The sequence below is a fragment of the Paramisgurnus dabryanus genome, chromosome 8, assembly GCF_030506205.2.
Source record: "Paramisgurnus dabryanus chromosome 8, PD_genome_1.1, whole genome shotgun sequence".
Lineage (NCBI taxonomy): Eukaryota > Metazoa > Chordata > Actinopteri > Cypriniformes > Cobitidae > Paramisgurnus > Paramisgurnus dabryanus.
In genome coordinates this window covers 30,500,391-30,527,200 of record NC_133344.1, presented here as the reverse complement: position 1 = coordinate 30,527,200, position 26,810 = coordinate 30,500,391, and the positions used below count along the sequence as shown (strand labels likewise).

General features: G+C 36.4%; 1 protein-coding gene across 1 annotated transcript in view; it reads right to left on the bottom strand.

Annotated features, from left to right (window-relative positions):
• The window catches only part of dpf1 (double PHD fingers 1), a 70,098-nt gene that overhangs the window by 15,336 nt on the left and 27,952 nt on the right, over positions 1–26,810 (bottom strand). Inside the window, 3 exon segments of the mRNA XM_065281522.1 lie at positions 14,087–14,218; positions 16,288–16,366; positions 19,290–19,379. Coding sequence (XP_065137594.1) covers positions 14,087–14,218; positions 16,288–16,366; positions 19,290–19,379 — 301 coding nt within the window.

The window sequence follows — 26,810 nt, the reverse complement described above, 5'->3', positions numbered from 1 at the left end:
TAGGAAGATCACACATCGCTAATTAAGACACAATTGGATGAAAGAGGGTACAGCTCATGTCACCTCTACAAGGAAGCACCTGTCGCCAAAAACATTACCACGGTAAACCATCCCTTGCACTCCATAAAAACAAAAATAGTCTTTATGAGGAAATCAAATCAGAATCATGCAAAGGCATTTTTGCCGTCCCCTTAAGACTAATAAAGGAGACTTGTCACGCGACCCATAACAGGGCCGCCACATCCCTGATCTGACGTACATCGCAGTGACTGCAAAATGAGAGTTAGATAAAAGCTTGAGGAGACAGACACACATTTAGGAAGTCAAGCAGTGTGTGAGTCATCAATAGAGAGAGTTTTATTACCATCATCCATGCAGTCATATTCAAGCTTAAACACAACTTTCAACAGCATTTAAAGCATATATGAAAATTATTTTTCATATAAATAAAAAAACTCTGTACATTAATGCACTTTATGAGGTTTACTTCCCTTTTAGTGCATATCATCATGATAAAATTTGGGGGATATATTTTTGCACAGATGAGGTTAGTCAGTAACTCTTTAACACACTTGCAGGATAAAGCCCAGAGTATAGTCTTGTTTTTTTACATGCACATGGACAAACCCGTATGGTCAAAGGCAAAGCCTTGCAAAGTATAGTTTATTTGAAGCGTGTACAGACATTCGACGCATGCACATTTCGACAAAATGCAATGTATCTCCTGGGCTACATACATTCTCCTGTAGGCACATACGTATGGAGCTAGAAGAGTCTCAATAAAGATAAATGCACACACTACATTCACATATGCACACATAGGATTCATAAATACACACGCAGGATACACAAATGCACACAAAATTCACAAATGCACACACAAAATTTAAGAAGCACAGAAGATTCACAAATGCACACAAAATTCACATATGCACACAAAATTCAGAAATACACAACCAATTCAGAAATGCAAACAACATTTACAAATGCACTTAAGATTCACAAATGCACAGGACAAGATTCAGAAATGTATTTCTGATGCACACACAAATATATCTTGATTTACAAACTGTTTTTGGTCTGTGAACTTTACTGCATTTGTGTGTGAATGTTGAGACTCCCCTGACTTGGCTCGACACACAAATGCCTTTTTTTAAACAGGGAATGATCTGCAACCAATTAGATATCTCCCTTGTTTTAGCCAATCACAAGAACGCACCCCACGTGGGGGATTGTTTACTTATAAGCCAATCACATGACCTTTAAGCTGGTTTGCCAACCGCCAATAAAACCGAAGAAGAAGTTTACACAGCGTGATATGCACGTGGTTGCGGGCGCGAGCTAACGTTAGCGCGGTGGAGTTCTGTCTGTCAGTTGGTTGGTTGAGACCTCAACATGGCTTCTGGCAACCACAGGGGAGCGGTATGTAGAACTTTAAGTGTTTAGCTAGTTATCTCCTTGTTATAATCGGCAAAAGCATCAATTACAACTATCCATATGTGCTTATTTTTGTGCGTTTCGGACGTATGTTTGGACACCAAATACAGATAATCGTGATTACAATATCAATGTGAATAATCTGCAATTATTCTCAACCAACCAACTGACAGGCAGAACTTCACCGCGCTAACTTTAGCTCGCGCCCGCACCACGCGCATATCACGCTGTGTAAACTACTTCTTCTTTTTCGGTTTAATTGGCAGTTGGCAAACCAGCTTAAAGGTCATGTGATTGGCTTATAAGTAAACAATCCCCCACGTGGGGTGCGTTCTTGTGATTGGCTAAAACAAGGGAGATATCTAATTGGTTGCAGATCATTCCCTGTTTAAAAAAAGGCATTTGTGTGTCGAGCCAAGTCAGGGGAGTTTCAAAATTCACACACAAATGCAGTAAAGTTCACAGACCAAAAACAGTTTGTAAATCAAGATATATTTGTGTGTGCATCAGAAATACATTTCTGAATCTTGTCCTGTGCATTTGTGAATCTTGAGTGCATTTGTAAATGTTGTTTGCATTTCTGAATTGGTTATGTATTTATGAATTTTGTGTGCATTTCTGAATTTTGTGTGCATTTGCGAATCTTCTGTGCTTCTTAAATTTTGTGTGTGCATTTGTGAATTTTGTGTGCATTTGTGTATCCTGCGTGTGTATTTTTGAATCCTGTGTGTGCATATGTGAACTTAGTGTGTGCATTTATCTTTATTGAGACTCTTCTAGCTCCATACATACGTGACCAACACGTTCAATGTACATTGGGTTTTAAAAATTTGGCGATACGAGCGCACTCTTTATGACAAAAATTTTGTCACGTGCACTGTACTCTCAAAATTAGCACAATTTTAACACAAAATAACATTTTAAAATGACATATAATGTGTTAAAGGCGGGGTGCATGATCTCTGAAAGCCAATGTTGATATTTGAAATCACCTAAACAAACACGCCCCTACCCCAATAGAATCTGAACCTTCTTTTAATAGACCCGCCCCACACATACGCAACCCAGGCAACGATGTTGGCTAGTAGACACGCCCCTTACTGATGATTGCTGAAGTGTTTTTTGGTAGTCGGCTCCCTTTTCCAGTGTATTTCAAAAATCACACACCCGCATTTAAATAGCATTAAATATATATATATATTTTTTTATATATAAACACATGCTTTTACAGACCCTCGCGTGTGCATAGAAAATGGACCATACTTCGGTCTTTATGTGTATAATGTTTAAGTATCATGGTTATACTTACAAAACAATGTAAATGTATATTAATCTTTTTAGCAATGCTAGTGTATTAGGTCACCCCATAAATCTCCATCGCACTGTATTATTGTACACAATTTTCTATGTTTTATTATTAAATCTAATTGAAATCTTGTCACAGACGCTAGAATTTAAATAGCATTTTATCCTAACCTAGCAGTGTGTGTTTAAGCATTTGCAGAAAACCTCACACTATAGTGTTTCCTACGCCACACCAGCTTTACAATAAGACATAAAGCACCTCATTAGGTTTTGCAGCAGTGTAGATGGATTTTACACAAACAAATGATGCATGAGTCCACACATACAAACCCCTCCTGTGCTCAGCTTTATTACGGCTACACCTTTGCCTAATCATTTTTTCGGAGAATGTTCGCATGCTGCACCCCGCTTTCTGACCATGACGAATGGGGCGGACTCCTGCTTTTAATAACCCCCTCTATCATGCAACCTTAGACAAACACACACATGTCCATATCTCACTTGCTAACAATACATTTCATTATACGTACAATATAATTATATAGGGTAACACTTGTGTTCGGTATCTTTATTTTACCTACACGTTAACACTTTATAAAAAGGCTTACAACATATTAGTCAATGCAAAAGCTAATATAAACTATGAGCTAAATATTTCATTCCTACTTAAAGTGTCTTTTAAATGCAACATATTACATAATAAAAGAGTACCTACTATATTGTATCCATACATGTTGAATAATTTTAACTACATTTAAATCATATACTCTATAACAACTTACCCTAAGACTATAAAGAACATGATTGTCCACATTAAAGGTGCAGTGTGTAAATTTTAGAAGCATCTAGTGGTGAGGTTGCAAATTGCAACTAACGGCTCAATACACTGCTCATCCCTCGCTTTTGAAACACATAGAGAAGCTACAGTAGCCGTCACCGGTAAAACATGTCATCGTCAGAGACAACTTAGTAAAAAAAGTTTGTCTGTTAAAGGTTTCTGTAGAAACATGGCGGCACAAAATGGCGACCTCCACGTAAGGGGACCCTCTGTGTATGTAGATAAAAACGTCTCCTTCTAATGTAATAAAAACATAACGGTTCATTATAAAAAGGTCTTTATACACCCCTGATAATATAGTTTTGTATATTATTTTGCATTTCTGTCAAGAGATCCTTCTAAAAATTATATGCGTGCATATGCAGTATTTAAAGAAACCTAATAGAAAGTGGGAATATTTTACATTATTTTCTTGCATTGATCTTAATGTTAGGTACAGTGTTATGTATTGTTCATGTATTGTGATTTAACTATTATAAATAGAAACAACATTAGATTTTAAATTGTAAGTTTTTAGTGTTTTTAAAAAGTTTTGTTAGTTACTAATGTTTTAATAGCTTTTAATACATAAATAAATAAGTGTAACATTCAACCATTTTCTGTTAAGGACTGCAAGTAAATAACTGTAATTGGGCAAAAAATTATCAAGTGATTTTACAATTTTTTTTTAATGACAATAATAATATTTTGGCCAATGATCAATACTTTTAGTTTAAAACTGTGGTACAAAACTTACATTGGATGATTGTCTAATAAACTTGTTAAGCACTTTAAATATATACAGATATATTGCCCAACGGATAGGTTTCATACAAATAATATTTCATCACTACTGTATTTCTTCCCTACACAGAAACACTCGGACAGCTGTCTCGTACCTTCAGAAGACATTGTAGTAATATATAGACCTCAGTTTGTTGTCCATTCAGCAGGCTAGGTTGCATAACACACCTTAAACAGAATGACATTGCCAAAGCTGAGGACGAGGTTTTGGTGCATAATAAAAACTGATCTATGGTTGCAGTATTGTCAGTCCGACCTGCGCACAAGCACACACACACACATGCACACATGACTGTGCAATGCAGGATGATGTACGCATCTATTGATAAAACCAAACAGGATGTACCACCAGATACGCAAACAAAACAAACACATTTCCCATGTACTGAACGAATAAATGCCATTTAATTATTTTAAATCATCAGCAAGATCTTTTAAAGTCGCAAAATATATACACATGCCAGCATTTGCACACAACAGCAGGCCAGTCTCTCAGACAGACGACATTCACAGGAATTATTTATTCATATGAAAACACCCTCCAGTGTGACTTTTTCACTCTCCATTGGACTTTCAGAGAAGAGATATCAAAAGATCAATATTCTTTCTTACTGGAGGACTGGAATTATGAATCCAGAACAACATCTTGTTATGAATTATACAACTTATGATACGTCTGAATAATTTACTCTGCTGTTACAGATATTCGTTTTTTTATATAAAGAAGTGAATGTGAGAAGTCTTTTGTTAGGGTCTATGCTAAATTCAAACTTGTTTCTGTAATCTTTTTTTCTGGGGAGGCTCATATAATCAAAAATAGAATTTAATGTAAATATGTAATATGTAAATAATGTCCATTTTTATGTAGGAGTTAAACTGAGCATCATACAACATCTGTTATGCTTATCGTATGCTTATGTTCTCTGTCAGAAAAAAAGGTACAAAGTTGTTCCTTTTTTTTTTGCTGGGGTGGTACCCTAAAAGGTACCTTTTTGTACCTTTATGGGTATAAAACACATTGAAATGTTGTACCTTATGGGGTACAATATTATACTCTAAGGACCTATTGTGTACCTTAAGGAACAATTTTGTACCAGTTAAATTTTAGGGGTACAAAACAGTTAACTGTACCTTTAAAGGTACAAAATAGATCCTTAAGGAACAGTAATGTTCCCCCAAAAGGTACAACATTGTATTATGTTTATATACCTGTAAGGGTACAAAATGCTACCTTGGCGTACCACCCCAGCGACAAAAAAAGGTACAGTTTTGTACCTTTATTGGTGGATCAGCTGGACACCATAAAAATATGCTATCTGTGTCTCTTTTCATGTTTTACTTATGTGTGTAAGCATCCACTTTCTTCATGGTGCCTATATTGTATATACATACTGTACTTGCTCCAATATATGAAGAGCTCAGATGCAAAAGCCACTAAACGCCATCACCTCTATCAAAAAATGAGATAATGATATTAATCGAATGCTCTCGGCTCGTATTATACGTTCATCTAATATACTTTCGATTCAAATCCGCTTAATCCCGGCCTCAGGCCATTCATAAATATTGGTTTGTTGGCAGCATCCGTTAAACACAATGATGATTTTCAGCAAAGCGCACAGAAGAAGAATTGAATGAACGATGGCTTGTGTACGTCACGGTGCAAGAGTTTTTCGTAGTTTAGTATGGAGAGTGAAGAGTGACTGGAGACTCATTTTTTAGAAAAGTAGATTTTGCAATGAAAGGCACTCACATTTGTTAAATACCAATGAAATTAAAGTGACATTTGTGGAAAAAAAGGCAATATCTGTCAAATAACCTCAACTTTTATTGCCATTATAGTTAAATTACTGAACCTATATAAAGATACATACGTAAGGTAAAAATACAGTATATGTACATTATACTTCTCTGTATTCCCTGTTATCTGTAAAGATGTGACATTTTATAGAAGTTACGATTTTACCCCAAAAAATAAAGTGTTCATGTAGCGCAAACAGTAGTGCATGATGCTAGAAACACTAAGACCATGGGTTTAATTCCTATGGGACACACAGACTGAATTTATCTTATATTCACGGTTAGCCATTCTGTATGAAAGTGTGTGCTGAATTCATATAGGAAAAATAGTGTTGAGTGTGGAAGAACTTATAAGAAAGACCTGTTTTTAAATCTCTGGAAATAAACTTTTTATACGAGTGTGTATGATCATTTGAGAAAAACAGAGATGGAAAACAAGAAAACAGGCGATGTGGGCTTCTGCGCATATAATCTAAATTACCTTAAGCACTCAGTCTAGCCAAACAGCCCTCGGCCCTGCTCTTAATACAGAATAGCAAATGAAGCAGAACACAATATCATTCCACCATCTCTCTTTCCTTTCTCATATATATGCCAAATACATACAGAGAATTCAGCAAGTCTTTCTCTCTTTCCATTTCTCCCTCTCTCTGATTTAATGAACCCCTCTCCACCCCACAGTCCTCAAACCCAGAGAAACTCCAAACTCCACTGCCTCCCCTCCCCATTCTGGAGTCGATGTACATATAACAACCAATTCTTTATACGGGGAGTCTGGCTGGCCAGTCTCCATGGCAACACCATCACTAGGCAACGGCCACTGCTCTTCCTGCTTTGTTGCGGAGCAGACAGAAGTAGTGTGACTGTGGCAGGTACCAACTGAGGCCTAGTGGAGCATAGACTGCAGACAGGTAAACTCATGCGAATGACTGACTGAGATTTTTGCAACATCTGTTTGATGCTGATGTATTATTGTATAAAGGATGCTAATGTTTTACTTGAAGCCTTTTATATAGTGGTTTACTATGAAGATGTGTACTGTATTGTAATCCACATTTTTTAAAGCACCAGAGTGGAAATACGTTATAATGTATTATTTGGTGCACATAAATATTTTAACAGATGAACATATGAAATTTGGTGTTGGTAATGTGTTTTAATGCATTTTAATGTTGTGAATAAATATAATGTAGCGTAAATAAGGTTACAGTAACAAACAGCTAGCTCTTTTATTTATTTCTTATCTAATACGTTTTCTTGTTGTTGTTGAATTATTCTTATTTGAAGGTCATTTTAGATAAAAGTTTCTAATTAATGGTTAAATTTAAATAAATATGCTTGTTTTTACTAACAAATTTTGATGCTTATATGCGACCCTGTACCACAAAACCAGTCATAAGGGTCAATTTTTTGGGCAACTATTTGAAAATCTGGAATAATGAGAACATCGTCTCTAAAGTTGTCCAAATAAAGTCCTTAGCAGCACATATTACTAATGATAAATACATTTTTGACAATTTAAGGTAGGAAATTTACAAAATATCTTCATGGAACATGATCTTTAGTTTTTTACTCTTATTTTGATCCATACAATGTATTGTTGGCTATTGCTTTAAATATACCTGTGCGACTTGGTTTTGTGGTCCAGGGTCACGTATATAAAGGTACACTGTCAGAAATAAAGGTACAAAACTGTACCTTTTCTGTCACTGGGGCTGTACCCTAAGTTTCCGTTTAGTACCTTTACATGAATAAAAAACAGAATACAGTTTTGGGTAGATTACCGTACCTTTAGACCCTACACTGTTATAAAAAAGTCTAAATATGTACCCTAGCTGTCAGTGGGGCAGCACCCTTTAAGAAGGTAATTGTATGGACCATTAATGTTTAGTTTAGTTTAGTTTATTTATTTAGATAGGGACAGTGCATATTAATGAACATCAGTACATGTACACAATGTAAATATGCTAAAGTTAGCACCACAGCTAATTTTCATCTATAGTCCCTAGGCAGATAAAAACATAAAAACAAATACAAACATACACACCCTCAATAATTTGAGGGACACAATAAAACACTTACAACAACAATAACAGCAAAATACCAAAACAAGTAATTGTCACACATAATAAAGTTCGTGAGGCAGTTTAAAAATGCATGCAGCTTTGGTTTTCTAAAAGCCAGAATTTTAAATGTGTTTTAAAATTAATATATGATGAACATTCCCTTATTGTGGAGGGCAGACTATTCCAATATTTATTTCCCTTTACTGACAAGACATTTTGTCCAAATGTGGTGCGCCTAAAGGGTATTACACAGTCCCCTTTTATAGAGGCCCTTGGTACAGATATTTTAACATTTAGTACTAATGTGTACCTTTGAAATACAAATATGTATTTTTGAGGTACTAATAAGCTCTCTTTGGTCCCAGCATGTACCTGTGACGTACTAAAATGAAATCCTTAGGTGCAAAGCTGTACTTTTTGAAAGGGTACAGCCCCAGTGACAGAAAAGGTACAGTTTTGTACCTTTATTTCTGAGAGTGTACAAAAGCTGTCACTTGCAATGGTATTTTTTTTTAATGGCCCCAATGTGTACCACTGAGGTACTAATATGTACTCTTTAGGTACAAATGTGTACATTTAATAAAAGGTACCACCTCAGTGACAACATTTGTAAGTTTAGTGTAACCCAGATGCAGTTTTAGGCACTATTGCCAAAATTAAAGAGCACCAATTATCCGAATCACAATTTTACATGTCCTTTGGTGTGTAAGTGTGTATTCGTACATGTTAAAGATATGCAAAAGGTACAAACCCCAAAGTAAACGATGACGCGAGTTATCGTCTTCAACGTAAATCTCTTTCCTTGGACTACAACAAACACACGGATTGTAGGCAACCGTTTACTTCCTGTGATTGGTGATGGAGTAAAGACTGTCATTATCGTAATTCATCCCGCTTGTTAACTTCTGTTAGCATTGCATTGTGAGCAAATCTTTCAAACATGGTAAGAAGCGTCACATGTCCGGATTACGTCAGAGGTATTCAGGCCAATCACAACGTACAGGTTAGCTGGCCAATCAGAGTACACAGCGCTTGCCAGATCAATGAGTTTTGTACAAAATCAGAGCGTTTGAGGAAGACATGGATATCTGGAGCTACAAAAATGTACGGTATGTGGAAAATAATGTGTTTTTAACCATAAACCACGCAAACACATTGCATTATACAAAATACACAAAATAACGTTGTTTTTAGCAAAGAAATAGGTGCACTTTATATGTTTTCAAAATTCATAATCATTTATCAGCAGGGACCCTTTAAGCACTTGTAATACTAGCATTCAATTTTTTGTCAGACACTGCAAAAAACGCATGACATTAGGTGACATTCAGGGCACCTTTGTTTTTAAATAATAAATCACAACTAACAATTTCAAAATGTGAATCGCACCACCTGCTTCACTTTTGTGTAACACGGTCATCCACAGAAATTGAAGTGTGTAGTGATAAAAACTACAGTAAATGACAGAAACCAGCTTCGCAAAAAGATTTTTGATGTGTAATTAAATTGTTTAGTTGGTCTCAAGTCCCATTGAATAACATAGGGAGGCGGGGTTTATGACCTATACTGGGACCAGTCACTGGGGGGCGATCGAGACGTTTCGGCTTCACTTTTCAGGGCTTAGTTAAATGCAAAAATGTACAAGCACTGCAGCATTTACAGCAATTGACTGTAAATGTGCAAAGCATTAAACACATTGTTTCCATCACAATCCAACATATTTACCACCTTAGCACCTTTTTCCAGCATTTGATGTTTTTGCTGTTCTCGATAAGTTCACAATCCTCTTCTTCCCAGGTGTGCTGATATGCCATTATTATTTGTGCCATGATTTAACCTCACAATCACGATTCCTCCCGTACAAACAGCATGAGGAAATTCAGCTGGAGTCTTTTCCAATGCATTTGCTTACCGGTCATAATCACTGTAATTGTTCGTAAAAAGAGTGTGTGATTACTGACGTGTTGTGTGTGTCACGTGCGGAGTGAAAAAAGCGCAGAAGGTGGTGAGATGCAAGAAAGAAACTGTTTGAAATTTCAGACTGAATATAGTCAGTAAACAAATCCATCCACCCTTAACTTCTCAGAGGTCTTTCCAACTGTCCGAGTGTGTCTGAATCACAATGTACATTTCACGACCAGTACTGGGTATACGGTGTGTGTGTGTTTGTCTTGTCCGCATGTGGGGGAGGATTTTACCTCCCCAAATCTCAAAAACCAATTTTCAGGTGCACGTCAAGATGGTCGACCTCAAATGCAAACAACGACCCTCCCCGAACCCCTCTACACTGACACCAGTGCTCAGACAGCAGCACCCTTCCCCCCAAAACCTGCTGGACGCCCCCCCACACCCCCTCCATCCCATTGCACACACACCCGACCACCATCACAACACTATGAGAAAGAATATGAGCAGGCATGAATTTTAATGCAGTAGCTCATCTCAGTCAGACAGCCACACTTCTGCAGTGGAAATAAATAAGGAGGAGAAAAAATACAGAGAAGTGATAGATGAATCTTAAATCAAACAGAAAGAGATAGAGGACAGGGAGCCGATGGAAACAAGGGCTGATGGGAAGTAGAGAACAACAGAATATGGCAGTCAGAAAGAGGAAAGTAAAAAACTAGAGCTGTCAATTTTTGGAGCAATTTTTTTTTTTTAAATATACAATAAAATGCATGTAATGTATGCGCTCCCTGACTCGTACCTTAAATTTTGCAAGAAGGGATAATGGAGAAATTTAAAGAAATTTTTTTTATTCTGTCATGATGTACGAGTTAACACAAAATAAATGATATTGGTAAATGATGGTAAGCATATAGTTGATATTGACATACATAGTATAGAAAAAAAATACTATGGAAGTAAATGTCAACTGTGTGCTTACTATCATTTGTCAACAAAATATATTATTTGGTAAAATAAAGAAACATATACAGAACGAAGATCAATTCAGCATCTAAAAAAAACGCAACGCTGAAGTCAACTGGACATAAAGTCAGTGCTCGAATTGAGGGGGGGCTGAGGGGATCCGGGACCCCCCCATAAGGCATTAGGGACCCCCTATAAGATGTCAAAATTATACTTAGGGGGGTCCCTCAGATATAGTACAGAATAGATAATGCTGAAAAACTTATCAAGTAATCAAGCAGTATTTCTGTGCAAAATAGTAACACGTTGTGTCTATAAAATCATTAATTTCAGTATTTTTCTTGTTATAAATTAAAGTTTAAGGAATTGTATATAAAGTTTAGTTTTTATCATTTACAGCAACAATCACAAATTATGTGTCATTTGTCTGTTTATCATAAATACTTTGATACGCTAAATCTCAAAATGAAATAAGATTGCTGAACTTAGCCGGGACTTCCCAGGCAGGCGGATCACATTTGGTTTTTTTTAGGTTTAGTTATCAAAAATGCTTTTTTGTTAATTCTTTGTGTGATGTTCTGAACATTGTAGCTTTAAAATGTTATGATGAATCATTTAACGAATGTTTATCCTGCCTTTCATTTTAACTTAAAAAAGAGAGTAAAATACCACGTAAATACCACATAAATTGGATGCATTTAGGTTTACTTTTTCTTTAACAATTTCATAATTATTGTCAGTGGCATCACTAAGTCCTTTTAAAAATTCTACCCAGTCCATCTAGAAAAATCTGATTTATTCCACAATTGGTACACAAATTCGTGGTCGCTATTTAAATCTTATATGAAAACGTCAGCGGTCTTCAGCTCCGTCATTCAGCAAATCTTTCAAATTTTTTCGATCCTGCAGCCATGGATCAAAGTGTAGTGTACATTAACTGATGACATCTGCATCTGTGTAGTTCTTTAATAAAAAAAAACAACAGTTTACAAAATGTGATGTCGGAGCATTATTTTTTATATATTATATATTTATATATGTCATGTTGCATGGTGGGGACCCCCCATAAGACCTGATTCAAATCGAGCACTGCGTAGAGTTATGGCAAAAGATGATTTTCACATGTGTACCGACAATTAAAAATATCACATACCAAATACAATAATGCTTTTAATGTAAATCTTTAATAGATTAACAAACTTTCCTGTGAAATGTTTTATAGCTAGTAAAAAATATATTTTAAAAAGACTTTTGTATATTCAAAGCTATCGTCTGCTGCAATGTTTCTTTCTCCATATCCAAATGAATCAGGTAATCACTTCGATTGAATTATAAATCAATTGACAACCCCATTAAAAAGAAATAAATAGCCAGGCTTGGAGGAAGAAAGGAAAGAGTACAAATGAGAAAAAAGAAGAAGAACCGAGAGAAGGGTGAAATCTCATCTCGTGCCAGAAGAGACTGTCATTTATCAAACTGATAGAACAGAGAGAAGAGAGGGAACAGAGGCAGCACACCTGTAAAACGAAATAAAGGCAGAGGATGGGAATTTGGATTTGGTCGGACTCCAATTTTTTTAAATTCTCCATCTTGAGTCAGGCGGTTACAGATATAGTGTCTACGTCTAGATCTTTCTCTTTCGGTCCAAATATTGCATGAATAATGCATGGGCCTAGGTTTCATTAAAATCCCTCTTATTAATAATATTGCTTGTGGTGTAATGTGGGAATACAGGCTGAGTGTGAAATGAGGAACCGGGAGGGAAGGGGGAAAACGGATCATCGTGCAGAGGTACGTGGTGTCTGGAATTTCTTCTAAATTTTGAAAGCGGCCTTAACATTCGGCTCTTCGAGCCAGCTTTGAAACTGAAAAGCCATTGGCGGTAAGGGTAAACAGAAAGGTGGGTAGGACGAGCACTCAGCCAGATAACTCTGGGAGGTAAATGGGCGTGATTCCACAAGGACACGGCAATGAGGTCAATGTTACCTTGTCTCTTTTAGACAAAGGGCTGGCGGATGAAAACCGCACAGCTGTAAACAAGAGGTGTAAACTGTCTATTTTTTGTCACATGAATGCAGTATGACTCCTTATTGCAATGCAAGTGTGTGAATAGCAAATACCCTTTTCCACCGAAATGGTGCAGGAGCAGGTGCCGTTGAAAGGGAACCTGCGGACCTTATGAACTGGCTTGTGTTTCCATTAGCGAAAGCAAATTGTCAGCTATGTTACAACATAGTGTTTTACACCGTAAAAACATATACACTTTATGATTCAGGTTCTTTATGCCATCATAAGGTGGCATTGATGTTGAAGTCCATACAAAATGGCATTTACAATTCATTTCACGTCTGTAATGTGATGCATTTCTAACTAAAGAGAAAAATGTAGGAAAACTTCATGATGTCAGCTGTAAAAGAAAGTCATTTCAGAGGCAGAGCAACTGTTTAACTTTTATTTCTTTCACAAGCGTGCATAGTTGAATCTTGAACACCAGTGGACCAAGTATTGAAGTAGGGGCAATTTTGAGTACAGTAAATAACAAATAAAACTCATAGCAATCAATGCACACGTACAGTATGATGTTTGTAAATAAAATCATTTTATTTCAGACAGATGGGGAAAGGAAAAGCAACCAAAATAGAAACAAAACACAACAAAAACGTATATTTATTATTGCATGAGCATGAGTAAGTTGTCGTTTTAAAAACTTTACATAATGAAGACCCTCTCTCCCCCCGCTTCCCACATTTCTGGTTTGAGACCAAAAGGTTCAAAGGGCCGGTGCAGAGCCAATTTTTTAATCCCAGAACCACCTTCTCTTCATTGGAAACACACTGAATGGGGCCGAATTAGGCAGCGGCACTGGCACCAGCACCGTGTCGGTGGAAAAGGGCTTTGAACGTGAATCGATACTGTTAGAAGAGTGGTACTCTATGGGTAGTGTTATGGGTGTGTAGTACGTGGCTGTGGCGGATTCTGCGCTCACGTTTGTGGTTGTTCTTGCGCTGGAAGGGCAGCGTGTGCCGTTCGGAGTCTTCCTCACCTTCTTCGTCTGCCAGGTGTGTGTGAGTGTAGTGGTAACTCAAACCTGGACGGTTCTTGTAGCGCTTCCCACAAACTAAACACAAGGACACATAGTTTTACTGGACTACACAATGTTTAAAAGAAAAATATCTGGTAACACTTTACAGTAAGGTTGTATTTGTTAATGCATTAGCTAACATGAACTAACAATGAACAATACTTCTACAGCGTTTATTAATATTAGTTCATGTTAATTATAGCATTTACTAATACATTTATAAAATCAAGCTGATTACATTAGATAATGCACAATGAACTAACTTGAATAACTGTATTGACGTTAACTAACATTAACAAGAATTAAAGGGGCCATGTCACAAGACTTTTTTAAGATGTCAAATAAATCTTTGGTGTCCCCAGAGCACATATGTGAAGTTTTAGCTCAAAATAACATATAGATAATTTATTATAACATGTTAAAATTGCCACTTTGTAGCTGTGTGCAAAAATGTGTCATTTTGGGTGTGTCTTTTAAATGCAGATGAGCAGATGAGTTGCAAACACTGATCACAATGATGGTGGTTTGTTGCATTTGAAACTCAATTGTGCTGTGAATTATTTTCTCTCTCTCTCTTTCTCTCTGCATTAAATGGCAGTGCTGTGATTGGATAGTGCAGATTAAGGGGACAGTATTATTATAATAAGAGCTCCTTATGACATCATAAGGAGAGCCAAATTTCAATTACCTATTTTTTCATGTGCTTGTAGAGAATGGTTTACCAAAACTAAGTTACTGGGTTGATCTTTTTCACATTTTCTAGGTTGATAGAAGCACTGGGGACCGAATCATAGCACTTAAACATGGAAAAAGTCAGATTTTCATGCCATGAACCCTATATAAAAACTATATTGTTCATTGTTTGTTCATGTCAGTTTATTAATGCTTACGTATACAACCTTATTGTAAAGTGTTACCAAAAATTATATCAGGAACATAAAGCATTAATAATTTATTAGCATATAATAACAATAAAAATTCAGGGTTCAGAAGCAAAACCCTCTATGTGCATCTGACATGTTTTCTCGTAAATGAGCATTTTTATCAAGCTCTTATGTTTAGGTTCAGTAATTTTACTTTAAATATCACTTAAGTAATTTCAGTATTTAACCAATTTTACTGTGTTTTGCAGCAAAACCCTTTAAGTACATGCAAAAATGTCCACGTTTAAAAAAGCCTCTTCACTGTTCTTTCTGAATAAAGATAAAAGGCTCATAAATTTGATCAATATTGTTAAACCTTCTTTAACTAAGGTCGTTAAAACTCTTAAAACGTGACGTATGCGTGCCGTCATTCATCCAATTCTTCTTCCGTGCACTTAGAGAACTTTGCTGAAAAATCAATGTGGTGTTGTACATATTTAACAATTTGGCTAATTCGCATTAATTTGTGCAAAGTGAATTGTACAAGAATGTACAATTATTATAAAAAAACAATAATGAAACCACACCCCTAAATAAACAACCGCTAACTCCAACTTTACAGGGCCAAAGTAAATCTTACAAAAAAATTACGAATGCGGTCGTATGAATAAATACAAATAAGCCACCTTGTAAAATCTGTACAAATTGCCATGGGATAGCATTGCTTTAACAGATTCTGCCAACAAATCTGTATTTCTGAACGGCCTGAGGCCGGGATTAAGTGGATTTGAAGCAAAAATATTTGATGAATGTATAATATGTGCCGAGAGCATTTGATATAATCATCTCATGATTAATATATTCTCAATATAATTATGCAATTTTTGATGGAGGTGGCGTTTAGCAGCTTTTGCTTCTGAGTGCTTCGAATTTTTCACTACAAATTGCTCTAGAATAAAGTACACATTACCTGTTTTGTGTTTTTATTTCATCTATATGTGTGTTTGGATCATTTTTAACATGTAAATTATAACAACATTAATTTGCCTTTAACTGTTCCAAGGGGTTAAAAGTTACCCCAATAAAATAATCACATAATTAAAATCATATATAAGTCATGTGTTTCTGTTTAAATAAATGATATGTCATATATTTTATATAATTAACATACTTTTTTACTATGTACTGTAATATGTCTATATTACTCATATTCTGGGATGTTTATATGTGCATGCTACTTACTGTCACACACATATGGCTTGTCTCTGTCCTCTAGAGATGCTGGGTCCTGTCTTTTCCTCATTCCCCCAACACCACATGCCTAGACACATCACATCCGCACACATACACACAAACGATAAGTCAATTTGCAGTTGGCAACCAGTTTGTTGTACACAGGTGTGACTACAGAAGCATCACTATTTCGGCTTGTGTTGTCTCCGCCCTCCACCCCAACTTCTTTCTTCAAGCTTGAAGCAAATCCTTTTACACAGCATTAATTACACCTAGTACGCAATTATCACAGCATCTTTTCTGCACACTGCATGTTAACTGTGTGGGGTTTTGAGATCTTAGAGGAAGTAGTGCATCCCAATTAACAGCACAGAAGGTGAGAAGGCTTGAGATATCTGAGACATCAACAGGAAAAGACCTTTCTGTTTCTGCATTTGGCTAAACTGGCAAGACATTCAGGCAAATTCATTTCTATAGCGCTTTTCACAATTTTGCTTTTACAAGTTTAGTAGAAAATACAAATATATAAACCATGAAAGGATGAAATATGATATATGGCATTATTAAACAATGTGATTATATTAAAGGATCGTGTTCCAAATGTTCCAATTTCATAAAAATAAATTCTGATAATTTACTCACCCCCATGTCATCCAAGATGTTTATGTCTTTCTTTGTTCAGTCAAGAAGAAATTATGTTTTTTGATGAAAACATTCTGGGATTTTCTCCATATAGAGACAGAGCGCCGCGCGTCATAACCTGAAAACCACGCCCACCGGGGGGGAAAACAATCCAACCGTCTCCATTGACTTTGTATTGCGAGAGGCTGCCTCCTTGTCATTTCTGGCTTATAACAAAAAACAGAATAATGCCTAAAAACTGCTGTGTGACAATATGTACAGCTAACAAGCCAAAGAACCCAGAAATAAGTTTTTATAAGCTGTCGAGCCGTAAAACCCTGTCTTTAAGGAGAATAAAGTGGATCGCCGACTACGTTTCCCCCTATTGGACGCAGTTCTACTAATAGTATTACTATGAAAAGTTGCCTGTTTCCATTTTTGTGTCTTTAAACGCTCGTTTTTGGGGTCGACAGCTTATAAAAACTTATTTACAGATTAAAATTAAAAACAGAATAATACATAAAAGCTGCTGTGTGGCAAGGTGTACAGCTAAAAAGCCAAAAAACCCAGAAATAAGTTTTTTTTAAGCTGTCGACCTCATAAAACGAGCGTTTAAAGAAACAAAAGTGGAAACAGGCAACTTTTCATAGTACTTCTATTAGTAGAACTGCGTCCACTAGGGGAAAACGTAGTCGGCGATCCACTTTATTCTTCTTAAAAGCTGGGTTTTACGGCTCGACAGCTTATAAAAACTTATTTCTGGGTTTTTTGGCTTGTTAGCTGTACATATTGTCACACGGCAGTTTTTAGGCATTATTCTGTTTTTTGTTATAAGCCAGAAATGACAAGGAGGCAGCCTCTCGCAATACAAAGTCAATGGAGACGGTTGGTTTGTTTTCCCCCCCGGTGGGCGTGGTTTTCAAATTTGCATATCGGCGCTCTGTCTCTATAGTCGACTTTAGTGGACCTCAACCGTTCACAGTTTCAATGCAGATTAAAATAGTTTTAATGCAGCTTCAAACGGCTCTAAACTATCCCAACCGAGGCATAGGGGTCTTATCTAGCAAAATGATTGTCATTCTTGCCTAAAAAATAAAAATTTATGTACTTTTAAACCACAATTTCTTGCCTTGCACTAGCCGTGTGATGCACCAGCGCGACCTTACGTATTATGTAATCACATCAAAGGTATGCGAAAATACATCTCCAGTGTTATCAATTGTTTGAGAATTGAGAAAGAGGAAAGCTCCGACGTGGTTGTATGTGGAATGATACAAATTAATTTTTTTGTGCGTCAGTTTATTGTTTAAAATGGTCCGCAAGTGTGCGTTTCACATATGTAACGTGACCTTTCGATGAAAGTTGTGGTTATACTGTAAGTAGATATTTAAATGATTTTTTAGCGAAAATGAGGATTGTTTCACTAATGACCCTTATGCCTTGGTTGGGATCGTTTAAACTGCAATTAAAACTACATTTAAACTAAATATTTAATATTATTTATAGTTTATATAAATATTTAATACATATCTTTTTTTACTTGACATGGGGGAATAATTATCTGGATTTTTTTTTAAAGTGGAGTAATCCTTTAACAGTATCAACCACAATATAAACAAATAGTTTTTTCCCGTTTTTTATTGATTTAAAAAAAAATGTATAATTTTTTTTTTTTATTAATTTTTTTTTTATTATTGTCAGACACGATCATGTAACAAATTTTAATGTACAATATATATTAGCAGTAACTGTAAAAATAGTTCTCTGTATTGTAATTTTAATCTGCTATCTGCTAGTGCTATTAAGCAAACATCCATACCAATTTTTGGGTGTAAAGACACGGATCTATCCAAAGATTTATGTCGCTTCTGATTCAAACCTTAATTAAAGATCAGCCAACTCGCGTTTTCTGTGCGCTATCACACGTGATGTCTGTAAAGTGGAATTAAAGGAAGTTTTTCATTGGTTTAGGTACAGTAAGGAGCTTCTTTGAATATCAACACAAAGCCACTGGAACGCAATGATGAAAGGTACGCAAAGATCAAACCAGAAGACATGATAAACAGTCGTGAAAGATCAATGGCTGATGAGTTACAATGGCCTGCTTTGTTGAAACTCTAGCCTTGAGAAAACAGAAAAACTAGATGAAACAAAGACCCCATGGGGATGGCTGCCAACCTACAGGTCTGTGGCATAAAATCCAATACCATTACAGTAATACGAAAACCTCAGATTTGGATTGCGGGCCTAATCGCTCCCTAGATCATTGTGGGTAATCAGCCAGCTAACAATATCTGAGGCGAAACTAAATGTTTTATATTAGTATGATTCATATTATTGACCACAAGATCGGGCGTAACGTAATGTGTGATGATGCTTGAGTGTTTTACCCGTCCTTTGGTGCGGTTCTTGCGTTTAGGGACATCTTCTTCTAACTCTTCCACATCCAGTTCATGAGGAAAGTCTCCCACCAGCAGCTTCTGTGACAAAAAGGAAAAGACCAGCACATATGAGTAAGCTATAGACAAAAACTGTTTAATTTAGCAGTTATATGCTGGTGGATCCTCGTCTACAAAAAGCCTGCAGGTTTAAGGGTCAAGGACAGATTTCCAAATTAGGCAGATGCCAAAATGAAAAACATTACATGCTGTGGTTGTTCTTATCTTATAACATTGAAATATTATTAATGTTTACACACATCAGGTTTGTGTATCTTGTTGGGTTTGTCCAGTTCATAATAATACCAATACATTTCAGTGTTTGACTTTGAAGCTCGGATATTAATTCTTTGTTTACTTTTGTATGATAATGCTGTTAATATGCCTGATGTAATGTAATATCTGGGTCATAAAGCAAAACCAGAGAATTACTGCTTTACACTACACGTTATTAGCTTCAGTAACAATAACTGGGACAATAAGAGACCCTTTAAAAAAACTTTATGAGAGGGCCAGACACTTTTTATATTAGTTGGCCATCAACACCAGCTTGTAATGAGCATAAACACACGGGAGATGCCGTGGATCAGCACTATTTGAGAAACTTAAGGGCCCAGTTGACGCCAGCACATAAAAGAAAGCAATTTGTCACAATAAAAAGTAAACAGCAAAGACAAAACAGTTTCACACATAAATAGTACACATGTGCAGGCTCACATGAGACTTTTGGAGCTTTGCTACTCTCTAAAATGCTGAGTTTCAACCCAAAATGCTGGTTTTAATCCACTGTTGGCTCAAATATATATATATATATATATATATATATATATATATATATATATATATATATATATATATATATATATATTCTGGGTTACTTTAACCAACACAGTCTGATCTCACGAGAAATCATACATATTTTACAAGTTGGTTAATTCATATCAATTCATACGTCAGAAGTTTATCGTGCAAAATCGTACAATTCTCATGAAAACAACAATGACGAAACCGATCCCCTAACCCCGCACCTAACCCCAACGTCATGGGGGCAAGGCAATGTGGTCGTATGTATGAATTAATACAAAATAGCCAACTCGTAAAATATGTACAAATTCTCGTAAGATAGCGTTGGTTTGTCCATTTTTGACCCAATGCTGGGTTGAAAATAACCCAGCATTTTTTAGAGCCTTGTCATATGTGACCCTGCCCCAGTGTTCGAATTATGTCAAAGCTTATGGGGGTCCCCTAGCTAAGCCCCACCCCCTGGCCAAGCCCCACCCTCTTATCATAGGGTCGCTGTGATTTCACAAAGTAAGATGTGATCGTCATTGATCAGTAATCATCTGATCCTGGTTTTAATCAAAGAAAACCCAAATTACCCTTAACTCAAACTCTAAAACATTTTTTACCCCTCAAATTAGTGTGAAACACTGGCAAGGGCAGAAATTTTATACAGAATAGGGGTGAAATAGGGTGGACCTCATTTTTAAATTACATAATTTTACTATACAGTATAGTAGTGGTTAAATGGATTACATTGCGTTTTTTGAGTCATAGATCGAATACTTTTCAGATCAGCAAAACTTATATACTAAAATAATTTTGTGTTTGCATGCTTTAGGAATCGCGCGTCTCCGTGCGTCCGCTTATGAGTGTTGCGTCCATTTAAGTATGTGTGCGCGACGCGTCCTTGTCTTTGCGCACATAAAACAGCCCACTTTAACATCTTCCGCTCAAATTGTTTAAAATCGCTTGCATGTTAACATTTGCAAGGTTTAAAAAACACATGCAAAAGATACTTTCTATAAATATAGTTATTTATTTCTGAATGATGCGTATTTGAGCGATAAACAGGGCCAGACGAAATATGCGGACTTTTTTTGCTTTATCTCTGGAAATGTTTTGGAAAAATCTGCGGAATTCTGCAAAATGATTTTAAATGTTTTAAAAATTATATTAGATAATTTAAGCTATAAATATTACAAAATTGCATCTAAAATAATTACTTTTTAAAGGCTTAAAATGAAAATGAATACACCAAAGCAATGAGTCCTCTGAATTAAACCGGACCAACATGAAGCAGATAATGTGCTTGTCAAGATAGAATTATAGTTTGTATATAAAATGACATGTATTGTTTATTTTGTTATATAATATAGCAGCATAAAAAAGCTTATATTAATACGTTCTCATTGTGAATTAAGCACGTATGAAGATAATTTCATCATTTTTACAACGCAATGTAAACTTCATATTTAACATAACAAGAGAATTAATCTTGTAAACGGATTTGAAATGATGATGTGCTGCTGAGTGCCGACTGTCGCGTCACATAGATGACAATTACAAGTAAGATCTGCTTAACTTAGTGATAAGTTTTATTTCATCTGAAATATCAAATGTTTCGTGTTCTCTATCATTAAAAACAATCACAGCAAACACGCACAGGGTTTATGTACTTGTCAATGCCGATTACACACACAAATGTGTGCTTGTCGTCAATGAGGGTTGGTCACAAACACGCTCAAGTGGAATTTATGTGCCCTGGTGTTAAGTATTAAAGAGACTATCATTTATTATCATTTAAGCGTGATTTCTTCTGCTTCCCCAATAAAATATTTTGTGTGACTGGGTGGACCAGCCGTCAGACTGAGAGGATAGATTTGCCACTGTTTGTCTGTCAATTCCTCCAGAAAACAGCATGAGGCGCACTTGCGAGTTTATTTATTTCAGACAGAAGTCATTTGAATTAGTTTATTGCGAAATTGGGACAAATAAAGACAGTTTCGCTTTGTGACACGCAACATGAGAATTTTAAATTCATGTAGTATTTTAATTTTAATAAAAACCAGGGGACCCCCCTAATTTATATTTTTGTGCTTTATGGGAGGTCCCTTAAGGCTTATAGGAGGTCCGGGACCCCCCCAGACCCCCTTCAATTCGAACACTGCCCTGCCCCACAAAACCATTTTTTTTAGATGCATCATGAATAAATAACATTTCCATTGATGTATTGTTTGTTAGGATAGGACAACATTCGGCCGAGATACTATTATTTGAAAATCTGCAATTGGGTGCAAAAATCCAAATATTGAGAAAATCGCCTTTAAAATTGTCCAAATGAAGGCCTTAGCAAAACATATTGCTAATGATTAATACATGTTTGATATATTTATGGTAGGAAAATTACAAAATATATTAATGGCACATGATCTTTAATTAATATGCTAATGATTTTTGACAGAAAAAAACTAACCGATAATTTTGACCCATGCAATATACTGTTAAATATACATGTGCTACTTATGACTGGTTTTGTGGTGTAGGGTCACATAAAAGACAACATAATAGCATTTTATAATTATATTATAATTATAAGAGATTTGTAACTTTTACAAACAAACTTTTAGTTTAAAAGTCTCATTATTTCACTCACCCACCTTGTACACCAACTACATAGCTGCAATTTGTACACTTTCTGTATTTAGGCTGTGCTTATTTCATGGCTAAATATATCTTTTTCAAAATACTCATCATGTTATGCTCTTTGCTCTGATTGGTTTATTCCCTTGACTCTATCATCAACTGCTAGAATTATATTCAAAACATCGGCTTATCCTCCCACTGCTTTCAGTGTCTCTGAACTGTACAGCACTACATGCAGAGCTCTCTCATAACTCCACACAAAGAGTATACGCTTGACCACATTCAGATATTTTTCAATCTTTGGCCCCTGTAAGCGAATTCTCCATCACTGTCAGAACAAACCAACTTACCAACTACATTTGAAAACCCCTTAAGGCATACAGTGCTTCTTAAAGATCTATATCCTTTAGGATTCATACTCACTATACCACATTATAAATAACATGCTCAAACTCAAGGCCAAAGTAATCCGCATTGATTTATGATTTAATATAGAAGAACTATTTTATTGTTTATTCATTTTATTACACTTTCCTGCATTGAAAATGATGCCTGTGAAGCAAAATATACTGTAAAGGCACAAGGATAAGGTCATGACCTGATTGGTCAGCTTTCCTTATGTGTATTTTGCCACAAATTTTGCAGACCAACAAAAACAATGCTGTGTGCTAAGCTAAATGCGCTACATATGAGGGTACTTAAACAAGTGGAAAACTCAAACTCGTAAAATGTTTAAAGGAGTCAAAATAGCCCCAGGAATTACTCAGTTATATGCACAAATGGAAGGCTCTTTCTTTGTTTACAAACGGTGTGATTTTTAGGGTCGTATCTTGTTATCTCTTCCTGTTTTTAGTTTATTTAGATGCCTTTAGTCCGCATTGCGTTCATGTTTCAGTTGACTCGTATAACAGTTAGTTTGAAAAAGGCAGAGACCCCCCATTTCTGTTATCTCTGTCCGCTTGTTTAGTGTGCACCATAGACTGTACATGGACATAGTGTCCGTGACGTCACCCTTAGGTTTCTGAAGAGCATTTTAATGGCCAAAGTGGGCGGAGCCAGCATTCCCCATTTTATGCAGCTAGTCACTCCCGGATAACCAAAAATGGGCAAAGAGGCGAGATATGGGTGGAGCCTGCCTAGCTCGACCAAAGTGTTCAAATGCTAAAAACAAAGTTGTAACTGCTGAGTTAGCGCTATATGCTAATTAATGCTATATGCTAGCGTTTAAGCTGATGTTCTACTATTGACATTACAGTTACATTTTGCAGGTCCATAATGAAAAAAACACAAACTTACCACTCAGAAAAATCCATTAACAATCTCCAAACAATTGGTTGTTCCTCAAAATCTGTATTTTCATCTGATACAGGGTCAAACATATAAGGTCTGTTTACTAATGTGAGCTACTGGCATGAGCCTCAGAGCAGAGCAGAGCTCAACATTTTTATTCATGACTCTTCCAAATAGGGCAAAAAAGACCATTTTATTCAGAGGACAAATCCTAGGGTTGATAATGGACATGTAAAATCGTTTCTGGAATTTTTGCAATTAATAAAGTTACATACCTTCTATGTAAATATCAAATAACAGTTTAACATATTATTTCAATGCATTCTTTGGCACCTTTAAAGCTTAATATAATTCAAACAGATGAGTTACAAAAAATTTCACCCCCTCAAAGTTGTCATGATTGGCAAAAAAATTCTGGATTTTTTTTACCAGGCTGAAAACGTATTTTCTTCTGCTGTAAAGTTGGGCATTTTAACATGGGGGGTCTATGGGATTGACTCCCTTTTGATGCCTAGTGGCCAGACGATGAATTGTAGTTTAAGGCCTAATTCGATTTCTACCCCTTACCCCTACACTTTCCCCTACGCCTCCGTTTAGCGTGTTCATGTGAAGGACTAGGGATGTCCCAATTCTCCTTTTACGGAAAAGTGGAAGTGCCTTCAAACAAAGATTTTTCAGGACCTCACTTCAAACGAAGGGGTTAGATTTTTTTCCAAATGACTGCTCATGCGAGTATAATTTAAGTCTTTTTTCCCCATTAATAAAGTTTTTAATGAAAAATAATCATTTGTTTTGTGTTACATTTATTTACTGTCATGTAATGAAAAAAAAATGCTAACGTTTGCTAACATATCCACGTTACTAATTGCACAATAGTACAGCAACATAGACAAACGTAACTACCGGAGCGTGATCACATCCCTGTTCCCCCATTTGATTGCGTCCCCACGGTCTGATCGCATCCCGGTTCCCCCAGTGTACTCCCGTTCCGGAAGCGGGACACCGGGGAAAACTCCTGGTGCAACAGACTGTCAGTCCACTACAGAGATTACGAACAGACCACGGGAAACCGGAACATGAATAGACGGAGGTGGAGAGCATCTGAGCTTACTTCTTAGGCTACAGGGGAAGGCGGCATCTATTAAGTTGGTGATAAATATTGCATCTACTTTGACGTAGGATGTATGATGTCATATAACGGCATGGTGTCGCATTTCTTAGAGGAATATTTTTAACTCTTCCCCTTTTCAATCTGTTTCAAGGGGGTGAGGGGTAGGCGTATAAAATTAAATTGGAATTGAGCCTAAATCACTTACATGTTGGATTCACAAGAGAGACCGGAAGGTTGCCCCTTGGTGTGCACCAAGGTTTGGGTGGCAGCGTGGACACTTACTCAAATGAATTAAACTAACAGAGCAAACGCACAAAACCTGCCAAGTGTGAACACACCCTTATATATGTATAATAGCAAGCTATTTTAAAGGGTGGTGTGGAAAGTTGACAACTTTTCAGCTTCTGTAGTAATCTGGGCTATGCAAGAAGCCGGTTCAGATGTCTGCTCCTAGGGGACGGTGCACTCAAAAAATTGACTTTTATTTAAAGTGCTAATTGCATAACTGTCCACCCTTGGGATGGCTGTCATATTATGTGTGAATAAAAACTATAGCATGGCAGCTCAATCGTTGAAGGGTCAGTTCATTAGGTCCATCTTCACTCACATGTCTACAAACAGTCAAACATAAATATCTGCGAACCCAGAGATGTTTAAAATATGCAACCTTTCCCAGTCAAATCAATACAACAGCTTTGTCAAACGTGTTGACATGCACGCACAGATGTATACACGATAACACCAACACATTCTCGCTCGCGACCGTGCACACGCTTTATGGTTAACAAGGTAGTGTGCCAGTGGGGGCGTGTCGGCCCTGCAGGGATTTGTGTCACTGCCAATATGAGAAACAAATACGACGGATAAATGAGAAGGGAAGAAAATGGGAATAGAATAAAGAGGAGAGCAAGCCAATGTTAGAAAGCAGACAGAACCACTGAATGAAGTTGTGGAGCCTAAAAACAAACACTGGTTGTGAATGCAGATAAGATGGAGTGTGTCTGAGGGGGAATTCACTTAAGATTGAAACATGCCTGGAAAAAGCATTGTTTATCTGAACATGCCCTTTGTGCGGTGTGGCGCGTGATTCACCAGATGAATTATACAAATCGGGTAATAGTGCAAAGTTAGCATTGATCGCAAACAGCACTGCACCAAAAGCACAGGGGTTTGTTAATAAAATGCAACCTGGAGCTCTAATTTACATCAACATATGATTTTTGGAATTTCATTCTTGAGCTCGTGTAGTTTATAACAATATTAATAAGGCATGCCCTGATACAAAATCTCTATGCCAATAACAATATTCAATTAGGCTGGTCACACACGTAAACATTTTAAGCCTGATTTGCACCCTCGCGAGTGAAAGGGGGCGTGACCCGATTAGTGTTTTACTGCAGTCTCCAAAAAAAAACTGATGTGTGGTGTCATTGCGATTATTTTGCTGCCCCTGATCACGTTGTAGCCTCCTTGATTCCAAATCATAAATATTAAATATTAAAAGTTTGCGTCTGTGCATCCCTAATTTTAATATACTGATTATGTTTTGACGTATGTATTGATAATATTGATTATTTTTATTAATAATTATATCTCTGACTGTTTCAATCCGAGGATTAAAAACATGCTGGAACTGGTCATACACG